The sequence below is a fragment of the Cornus florida genome, unplaced genomic scaffold, assembly GCF_030987335.1.
Source record: "Cornus florida cultivar Cherokee Brave unplaced genomic scaffold, ASM3098733v1 CherokeeBrave_3.0.0_Hap2_Chr04, whole genome shotgun sequence".
NCBI lineage: Eukaryota > Viridiplantae > Streptophyta > Magnoliopsida > Cornales > Cornaceae > Cornus > Cornus florida.
In genome coordinates this window covers 70,124,608-70,135,846 of record NW_026775574.1, presented here as the reverse complement: position 1 = coordinate 70,135,846, position 11,239 = coordinate 70,124,608, and the positions used below count along the sequence as shown (strand labels likewise).

General features: G+C 35.6%; 1 protein-coding gene across 1 annotated transcript; it reads right to left on the bottom strand.

Moving 5' to 3' along the window:
• Positions 1–643: 643 nt before the first annotated feature.
• LOC132303470 (phragmoplastin DRP1E-like) lies at positions 644–10,816 on the bottom strand. The gene is made up of 15 exons (XM_059800733.1): positions 10,274–10,816; positions 10,085–10,148; positions 9,388–9,495; positions 6,642–6,743; positions 6,028–6,078; positions 5,864–5,925; positions 5,211–5,301; positions 5,054–5,118; positions 3,103–3,297; positions 2,871–2,990; positions 2,705–2,775; positions 2,069–2,294; positions 1,619–1,669; positions 1,177–1,545; positions 644–987 (listed from the first exon to the last, which is right to left on the bottom strand). The coding sequence occupies exons 1-15, from the start codon at positions 10,400–10,402 to the stop codon at positions 859–861; spliced, it is 1,833 nt and encodes a 610-aa protein (XP_059656716.1). The 5' UTR covers positions 10,403–10,816; the 3' UTR covers positions 644–858.
• Between the last annotated feature and the right edge of the window lie 423 nt (positions 10,817–11,239).

The window sequence follows — 11,239 nt, the reverse complement described above, 5'->3', positions numbered from 1 at the left end:
AGCTTGCCACTGGCTTTTTCTTATTGTTGTTTATGGACTTCTATATTCCTTTTCCGATTTAAGCCGACAGAAAGGAAATATCATGGGCAAGGTGGTGTGTAACGACAGGCTTATTATGGTAATGAGTTGGAATTATCTATAGATGAGACTGTTGATTTTTTTGGGTTGCCCTTTTTCTTGGTTTCGGCCCTTGTATAGCTTCCGGGATACGTTCCTCTTTTCCCCTCTTGAACACTTAAATCAGCGGAAAACTTTTGATTATGGTTTTCTAAATGAACGATTATTATTTATAGTAGTGTTGAGAATTGAATTCTGTTTTTCAAGAAATGCAATGAAAAACGCCAATACGGTTAAAGATAGGTTGAGGTTATCATGACGTCGCGGAGGATATTAATGACGTCGGTCCTACACAAAACATAATCAAGAGTGTTTGATCCAAAATCTTTAATCTCAGTCTAAAACCTTCATTTATAAGTTTGTTGTCATCTTTAGATCATCTGACAAGGAACACAAAGTGTGTAATTATATGCTACATGATATAATTGGATTCTTAGTATTGCGTGAAATTAAAATACAATCCCCATCTTCGCCTATAATTTGGTAAATTCGTGCTTGCTGACATTCCAGTTTATATTTCAAACGCAATTCATCAGATTAGGAAAAATATATATTTTGAATTAATATTCAAATAAACACTCCATTTTTCGGAAAACCAATATCCCATTTGACAATATAAGGCCATCTGACATCATCTTCATAAATCACATAATGCAATGGCTCTTTTATGTCCAACAATTTGAAAGATGTGCAAAGAGAGATCCAATCTCAAGAGAGCTTTACATGCATCATCTACCTCTCTCATGCACCCCACAACTCAGAATCAATTTCATTCCTTGCAGACTTGAATAACTCAAGCCGTCTGGCGCACTGCTGCCTTCTATCCACGAGTACCGGATCTTCGTTCAGTAACTGAGCAAGCTGCCGACCCTGTAGAAAAAATGTGAAAACAAGTCGTCATTGGCAGCAGTTACTTACTGAAATTAGTAGATGAACACTTGAAGGTTGTGCATCAATGGTATAGATAGGTCAAGATCTTCAATTTGGTCCAAGATTAGGTCTAACAAGTTTTGACAAGAATATCTTTTGAAAATAATAGTAAGTGGTTCAAATGAATACCTCTTTTTTTCCCAGTTGTGTATAGAAGTGATCAAGCAAAGACCGCTTAGCCTCCTGAACTTGACAATAAACCACAGCCTTTGGAATGGTATTCCTGAGGGTCTCGGAAACCATCCCAATGTAAGAGGCAACGTTTGAACCTATCCTCCGGTAGTGGCCCTCTGTGTAGCGGTCCACAGTGGTGGCAGCAGGATTTCCTCCCTTCTCCACTTCCAGGGAGAGTTTTCGGAAGAAATCCACAGTCAAGTATGAGGATTCCATATCCACCATTCGCAACACTGTCTTCTTGCTGTCATCACGGAACCTCTCTAATGCTTCAGTTGCAGCTGCGGCTATGTCAGCTTGAAGAAGGGGAAAGCGTTTTAACTCCTACGTTCCAAAATAAAAGTTTACACACCAGATCCTTACTTACACCACAGAAGAAAAGTGCAAGATCTCAAACCTGTGTTTCTCCAATCGACTTTCTCATCAGCTCCTTTAAAATGAAGTGGACCTACAATAACGATTAATGGTATTCAGCTATCCTTTACAAGTTCAATGACTTTTAACTTCAAAATTCATGGAGTCATTTTTTGTTAGTATTCTACCATTGAATTATTAATCTATATGTTTCCAGAAGCCGTTTTAGTCATAATCTTTGTCGCTGCACTCACTTGAATATAGTATACGTACATTTTGATTCTTATATTCATTTCAATGCTTCCAATTTCTTTGGTCCCAAGGCATCCCATTCTAGAGAAGCCTCCATTCTTACACCAAATGATTCATATTGAATCAATTCTCCCTAGATTGCACTCCCAAAGACAGGAGACATCATTGAGCATACAAGCAGGCTAGAAACAGTCACCATGATAGCCAAAAGGAGATACAATGATAGATAAAAAGCACTTACTGCATCCACTGAAGCCTCAGCAGGGCCTCTAAAATAATTAAGGGAACTGTCAATGAGGCGTCGGTAACCTTGTTCAGGCGCAATCAGATGAGGCTGGTAACCATCTGCCTCTGAAACAACTCTTCTTACATTCTGCAGTGAAAGATGACGATCAAATGGAAGCTTCCTCAGAGCAGCAGGGAACTGGTGGTCAAAAACTCCATAAATCCTATCTCCACCTGACCGCCTGAGAATGAAAGGAGGATACAAACAAGAAAAATTAAGGGCATTATCACATAATTTTTTATATGTAATAGCTGTACTTTTAGCAGATACCACCACCAAGTGAGCCCTAGTTGATCTAAGGTTTTTGCATTAGTGGTCAAAATTTATGGAATCACCCGTAATAAGATCTTATATGGTCCATATGGAGGAGAATGCTAAAACAATAAAAAAAAAGAAAGGCATGGTTGCTACGCTTCAGCATTCAGCAATTAATTTCATTTGCTTCCAAAAAGCAGATGGCAGAAAAGAAAATTAAAAAAAAAATGAATATTTAAAATATGGTAATGACTTTGTTTTTCCTTTTTTTCTTTTTCTTTTTATATGGTTGACTGCCAAAAATTGGAGAAGATGACATGAAGCACAATATATTACCCTCCATCAAGGTGCTCTTTAAAAATCCGGTCAAAAGCACGGCAGAGCTCCAAGATAGTGTATAACTGGGCCTGTAAACAAAAGCAGAAAACCTCCATTAGAGATTCATAACTCATACCAGAATATACGCTTGCATAAAAAGAAAGAACAGATATAAGCTACTCACTCCTGCATCAACAGTGACAGGTCTACCAAGGTGGTCCAACTCGGCTTCAAGTTCATCGATGCTTGTATTAATCAAAGATATAATACTTGGTATGCGAGCTTTAATTAGAGATTCTAGATGCTGAAGCCAAAACATTGCACATTAGTAACCAGTCATTCTGTATACTATTCAGAGAAAAATAGAATTTTTTATGATAATTTAAAATGCAAATAAGTAGGATGGAAAAGTATACCTTTGAGAGGAGCTTCGCTAGATACTCCGAACCCATTCTGCTGGCCAAGTGTCCATAGTCAGGACTTGTGGCGAAAAATTCACGCTCTTTACGCCGTGCAGCAATCATGTCAACATTTTTATTTATATCAGCCTGTGAACGATTCACAATTCCAACCCAAGGATGTTGCAGCCTATATGATCTTCCTTCAAGAACCTTTAGTATATCAAAAATCAATATTAAGAGACAAAGATTGAGAGTCAAAACATTCAGCATATTTTTGTTGTTGACATTAAATATTTTGAACTAGTAATTTCTGTAATGCTTACTCCAATAAGGTTTAAGAAGAATGAAGCAAAAGAAAGCACAATACAAAAAGTAAAAAAAGAGATAATGCACCAAAGAGGAAACAACAAATTCAATACAACGTACAACAATAAGTGAATCACAAACATAAAATAGGCCTCGTGAGTGCCAAGATATCTTCTAGCCAGAATTAATTACAGATATTCATTCATAACAGTCGTATCAGTGAAAACTGTGCTATGAACAATGTCCCCTACAGTTGATTCTAAGGGGACATCATGAGAGTTTTTGACACTTTGGAAATAAGAAGTACCCCATTGGGTGTCCAAGCTCTACTACATAATTTTTGTAAGTCAAGTCTTTTCTTACTGCACATACAGAATCCCTTAGGAAGAAAATTACATCTAAATTATTTTTTCTAATGTGGTTTACGTGAGACTAGTTAAGAATTTAAAAGCTATAAGCAACTTTAACTGCAAAGACAATACTACCCTTATCGAAAATAAAGACAGAGGCAGCTTCATTATCTCCGTTGCCTAGGGCTAATTATCAATGACCATGAGTACTTTAACCATCATCAGTCTTCAACAACCATCAGCACTCAGATTTTACTCACCACCACCCCAGCCTTCCATGTGCCGTTATCTTTTCCATCATTAGCTATTCATCACCCTCATTCTCATGTAAGCACAACACGTATTGCCATATTCCACACCACCACCTTTAACAAGTAACAACCAAACCACCATCTCCAACCAAACCCTCACCATCAATTGCAGTCAAATGCACAGTTACCTTCAACAATAGAAGTGGAACAATTTTTTTTTCCTTAAAAAAAAAAAAAATGGGTGCACATGCATCACCCTTATGGGTGATGGACCCTTGATTCCCACCTGCTATAAAAAATCATTTTTATCTCTCCATGTATGGGTGCATTGGGGACAGGTATTTTGACCTCTAGAGCTCCAAGGAACTTCTACTTTTTCGAACAGGAAAAAATGTTTTGATTTCAGTGAACTATTATGAAATAAACTGCAAGTTGCCAGAACATTTTTTTTTCAAATCTCTATGTGTGTCTTAACAGCTCCTTAAGTAATTCTCTTCCAATGAGAACTTCACGATTAAATGCTCCAGTGGTAATATCTTCCAAAGACAATGTATTAGTAGAGGGAAAATATAGGTTTCATCATCTATATTTTACTCTTTCCATGCACAAACAGCAACTTGTGAGCCTCCAGTTAAAATAAAGTTGGTCACAAAGATGAATGATCTATTCAAGTTAATCTTCAGTCGAATCCCTTAATAGATAAACAAAGGCCATTTTCTTTGACTTTAAAATGAAACTCAAATAATCAAGTTCAATAACCTCCAAGAAAAACGGCCGTTTTCTTTGGTAACAAAGTAAACCCTTCCCTTCAGCCTTGTAGGATTCACCTATTCGTTGGTGGGATCTTTTCAGGTTTGGGTTCCCCTTGCTTCTAGAGGGCTTATATTGTGTTCAAGTCTTTCAGTTACTTTTGAAGCAAGCCAAGAAAAATGCATCGGGGGGGGGGGGGGGGGGCGGGGGGCCGCTCTCTGAGCAGATAAAGATCACTCCCCTTTTATATTCCAGTTTCAGTTTCAGCAATTCTCAGCAAAACCTGCCACAGAAGGTAAGAAGACTTACATCCAAAGCATTTGTTCCCTTGTCCATCAAATCAAGCTTAGTCAGCACACCGAATGTCCTTTCACCTAGCCAATAAACATTTGATCTCAATTATAAAGTAAATGAACCAAAATAGTGATGACAATGCTGTTAATTAGAAACAATGAGCAGAAAGTACCTATTGGGTCAACGTCTCGAGCAAGCTTGATAGCATCAGATGTTGCGATATCTTGATTCGCTGGAGTTATGGCTAGAATGATGCAATTAGGCTACAATACAAGAGCAAGATAAAAAATAATAAGAAGAAATCATTTCTAAAGCCCAACAAATTGCCGGTGAAATTAATTCTATTCGAAGAATGGTAGAAGAATCAAACCAGTAAGGCACGTGCAAAAGAAAATTAGCTATTACAATTTCTATATCTATTAGCCATTTGTTTCAGAATTAAAGATGCTACAAAATAAATGCCATCAAAAAAAATTTCTATTCCAAATAGAAGCCATTAAGTCAATTTCATGAAGTAGCTTGAGCATTGCTTGCCAAAAGGAAACTTGAACTTTGGTTAAAAGCATCTTTTTTCTCCAAAGAAAAAGAAAAGTAAAAAATAAACAAATTGTCAATGTCATACTCCTCAGTCCTCTTGCAATGAAATCTTCTTTAGTTTCTCTCTTGTACTAATTTTTTTTTTATAGGCTTCTTCCCATTTTATGAATTGGAAAGATAAAGAATATATATACATAACCTATGAGTCATGGTTTTGCCTAAAAAAATAATGTCCACAGTGAAATACTTTTTTGTATCTATAACTATACGTTAAACATGTTGTCATACCTTTTCCACACAAGAGCGAACCATGTTTTCAATATCTTGAGCGATACTCTCTGGCTGTCCCTCTGTCAACAACCAGCATCTCTAGTTACAATTTGGAGGAGAAGAAATAATAAATCTTGTAACATGGGCATGTAAAACATAAGTAGAAAAGGAGGGAAATATACCTACAGCAACCTTAGTTAGACCAGGTAAATCTATCAATGTCAAATTAACAACTGCCAAGTGAAATGAACAATGAAAAGTTGTCAGATAAAAACAATTTATGAATAAAAATCATTATAACACACTAACCACTTAGTGTAAAATTCCTTGATCATATTAAATGTTATACCAATGCATAAGAACTGGGTTATTTTTTTTTGGGAATTACTAGTAAATGTACAATGTTGGATGCAGTACACACCACAGTATGTAATTATTAAAAATGCCATCTTGGTCTCTAGTTCTAGTCTCTTGACATCAGTGCACCGCTGCTTTTTGATGAATAGTTTTCAAAAGAATGAAACAGAATTTTAAAAGCATGATACTAAATTTAAATTAGAGAAAAAAACAGTAGTAAAAAAATAAACACATAAAGAACACTCAGCGTGGGAGACAGGTGGAAAGAAGAAAAATAATGTTAGCATCTAATTCATAATATAGGATTCTGTCGCCATAGATGCTGTATTACAAAGTACAAACTACTGCTGCAGCCTTTAGCTAAAAAAGTTAATAAAAATTACAGTCACCTTCTGTTCAGTAAATTTTGAACTGTGAAAAGGAGTGGATGATTACACACCGTTTGGAGAGTAGATACTGAGATTAATAGGAAGTGGAGAAATCTGTTTTTTCCTCCCAGTCACTCTGTCAGTTTCTTCCTGAATTTCTGCCCGTACCGTAGCTGAATAAGAAATTCATAGAAAATAAATAAATAAATTCCAAGTGCATTTCTTCAAAATAGAACAAGCAAATAAGTACCATGTGCAAGTAGTGTGAATACTCCTTCCTTTCCCGGGCGACCACATAAGATGGCAAAATTATAGTCACATCAAAACATCTTAACCCATGCTTTTATCCAACCCTCATTACCCTCAATGATGGTTTCCAAATACATTTTAACTAGAGGAACATACTCAACAACTATGATACTCAAAATTTCCATCAATTCACCCTCATAATAATTCCTCCAAGCGCCTCACCTCGAGGAACTGCTGTGTAGTGAAACTGCAATCTCTCTTTCTTACTTTTTTGGACCAGACTAGGCTTCCAATCCTTCTCTAGGCTTCATTGTATTGTGAAGTTTCCTCCACATATCTAATAGGTTGAACCCACAATATTTCTTGTTATTTGACTTACTTCATGATCCATTGATATTTTCATAATTGATTGTTATGTAGAATACCATACAGAGTCATAATTCCTTTCATCCTGTGAATAGCAGTAACTGAAAGACTAACTCCCATATCCATTAAGATATCCATAATGTGATACATCCTAGAGTCTCTAGTAGTACTAGTATCTTATATACCTGAACATCTTTTTTCTTTGCATGGCCATCCCACATTCTATAATAAAGTGCAGTATTAATTACCTCTTTTAGGTACAGAATACTTCTTTGGCTGGGTACTCTTATGAATTTGAAACAACCAATTTCTAATTCCTTAACATAATTATAGTGTATGGGTTGTATGGCCATGTCAACATGGCATGCATCAAACACACCAGGGTTCAACAACCAACCCTAGACCTTGCAATTGGAATATGATTGTTCTCATTTCAAATACAATATGGTTTTTCATAGTGACTTTGTGTAAGTTCTCTTAGCATCCATAACTTAATGATGCAAACAAGACCAACAAGGGTTGCTACTAACCAAGAAAATTTGAAGTTGAAGGGAGGATAGTCAATGAACCAGTCAAGTAAAGGATACACAATCACTTAATGCTGCTACATTCAAATACTTTAAGCAAACAAGCCAAGCGTTTGTTAAAAGAAGAAACCAAATCATGGGAATTGGGAACTTGCAAAGATTAATTTGTAAGGATACACATTTCCTTGTAGCATCATTCCATTATAATCATACAAATTACAAAATACAAAGGGAAAGTCATGATGGTGACCATAGTTATTAAAGGCCCACGGCACTAGAGGTACTTTGGAGCCTAGGCGTAAGGCGCACGCCTGAGTGAAGTGAGGCGCACAATTGAAAATTTAAACTACCATAATAATATTCATATCTCATAAGTCATATCAATATTCTAAAAATTAATATCAAATATAAAAAAGTAAATCCATCAACTATACAAGCTTGAAGCATCCAACAACCATAAAATAGAGTACAAATTTGTTTTCTTGAAAGGCAAAGCAAAATGTGTTTTTTGAATGGCAAAACAAAGCACAAAAAGAAATAAATATGTTAAAAAAAAAAAAAAAAAAAGAAAGAAAGAAAAAAAGAGCAAAAAAAAAAAAAAAGACAGAGAGATGAGAGAACTAGATGAAGAGAGAGATGTAAACAAAGATAAGAAGAGAGGAGAGATCTAGAGGAAAAAAAAAAAGAAGAAGAAGAAAAAACTGACGTGCTTCGTCGTTCATCTTTGCAACTAGGGCTTCGTTTTCGTCTCACAATCTCATTCTATCGTTATTCGGTTAACACTTTGACTCTTGGGCTTTCTTATTTTTTTATTCTTTTGAACAAAAGTTCCTTATATCGTATGATTGAGCTTTCTTTTTTGTTTATTAAGTTGCAAAAAGTACCCCTTTTGGCTTAAGAAATAGAACAATCGTATTTTTTTAAACAAATATCAGTGAGGCGCGCCTCACAAACAGGACGAGGCGCAACCGAGGCGTAGGCCTAGTAAACACAAGTGAGCCTGGGATGACAACAGGCGTTAAACCTGAGCTTCTAGCCTAGGCGCACCTTTAACAACGTTGATGGTGACATCAAAACTTGCACCTCTATGAGGAGAACAATAATAGGAACTAAAACAACATTTTTTTTTTTTATAAGTAATAGGAACTACAACAACTTTTACCAGTACTACTTCAGGTGATGGTAATAATAGTGGACAACAAATGGTGCTACTAACAGTATTACTACTACCACCATCTCAACAACCACTAAACATACTTGTGATTGTGATAAAATCATATTGTTAAAGTTTTAATTGTAGAAGCAACAGTCACAACTAAACTAAAAAAAGCAAGTCAAATTATTAGTCAATAGTTTTTAATAAATAAATCATACAGTAAAACTTTTTAAATTATCAAAGCTCTGAATCCTCGAAGAACTCAAAGTAAAATTGACAGTTTGACACCTTAGTGATCAAAAGTGTGCTTGTAATTATTCAGCAATACTAGTCAAAAAAATAAGCAAGTCAACAACTATTGCAAACACTTTCACACCCAAAACAGGAGACAAACAATTCCCTTAAATAGAAATCAGTAACGAATAATTTTAATGCAAAATATTGGAATAACAAACTCTCTAGCATTTTCAATAAAATATTAATCAGAGATTTACAAAATTTGCATAAGAAACAACATACAGAAGTCTGTAAATCTTCTATTTCCTGAGTGAGAAAATTGTGCATACTCCTGTTGTCCCTGGTCCGTCTTGTACAATTGCAATACTAGAGGCCTTCTTGTCACGATCCCTACAAGTATCAAAATAATAGAAAAATCAAGCAACATATTGCTCCATCTGGAAATGAAGTCGTACATATACATATATATATATATAGATATATATACATAAAGCAAAAGGCTAAAGGGAAAGGGGAAAAAACAGTTGTTTTAAACTTTTATGCTTTTTCTGAAACATTAATGTAATTTAGACAATTAAACAAAAATGAGACATCATCATTGTAGCTGAGAAAAGGGGGGGAAATAAAATAATTTAAAATCTCAAGTCTTCTGATTTCTATCACAAAAGGAGGAATATTCAACTGAAAGGCAACATATAGCCACATCAATGTGTGATAGGCCCTAATAATAACAATTCCATCTCCTGATACAAAACTTTGATCACTTTCTTTCCTTATACTTTCTAATCAACCACAAAACCCTGTTCAGTTAAAATTATATGAGTTTCCACACAACAACAAAAGAACCCCGAAACCTACACTTTCTAACTTCAGATTCTTCCCTTTTTATATATTTTCTCAGCAACCAAACAAATCATTATGAAAATCATAAACAAAAACAGAATGAATACATAATTATCATTAAAAAAAACTCCGTAACCTGATCCCCTGGGTAGAAAATCACGCCCAACAAAGCTCTCCAGCACCGAAGACTTGCCAGAACTCTACACACCACATCACAAAACACATACCACAAATCAAACCTCACTCAGATACAGACAATGCAGAGAATGTGTATACACACAGATATATATATAACAACAGAAATCTATATATGTAGAGAGAGAACCTGTCCTCCGACGACGACGATAGTCGGAAGAGCGTCCCAGAGAGTCGGCAGAGAGTAGTCTCCGCCGTAGTCGCCGAGGACCGTACAGGCCCTCTGAATCCGATTCATCAGCCCTAGTACGCTCTCCATTTCTGACTCACAAACCCTAGATCGACGCCTGAACCAAGCGGTAACTGAAGCAGTGATGATGATATATACAGATATATGTATACATATATGGAAGTAGTAGTAGAAGAGGCTTGGGAGAGCGAAGGTAGCTATTTTTTTTTTATGTTATTTTTTGACTTGGTTAGGACTTTGCGTTTGAGACGGTTGTGCTGTGGTTGGGTGTGTGTTGGAGGGGGATATAATGCGCCACGTGCACACATTCTATTGCTATTGTGGGCCTGGGGTATGTGGAATATTTTTTAAATTTTATTTTTGGCGGGCTGTTTTTGGTATGTGGTGAGGTTTGTCTGCAAGCTGTATCTTTTGGTTTGGTGCAACTGGTTAGGTGTCAATTGGGAATTTAGGACTAAGGTCTATGGGTTCGTCTAAATACTTCGAGTTATGGTCCAATATAAATCAATTATGATACACTCGTTATGATACACAAGTAGATATTAGGTGAGTTGAGCAAATCCTTTTAATGGAAATATATTATATCAATTTATTGATATCTCTAATTGTTTTTTTCAAATTCGTTCAGTAGGACCCACTTAATGAATGATTAACAACTATAAAATCCTAGAAATACTGTACCCTCAAGTTATTGTAAAATTTCTTGAATAACGTGGACCCTACCACATTGCATTGCATTCACAGGGCTCACTATACACAGGTCATGGAGTCTGGATTATTTAATTTGAAATGAAATCATGTTAATGTGTTTCTAAATATATTAGAATTAATTATTAAAAAAAATTGTTACTTTTACTATTTTATCCCACATTATGTTTCAATTAGATAAATTACAAACTCTTTACT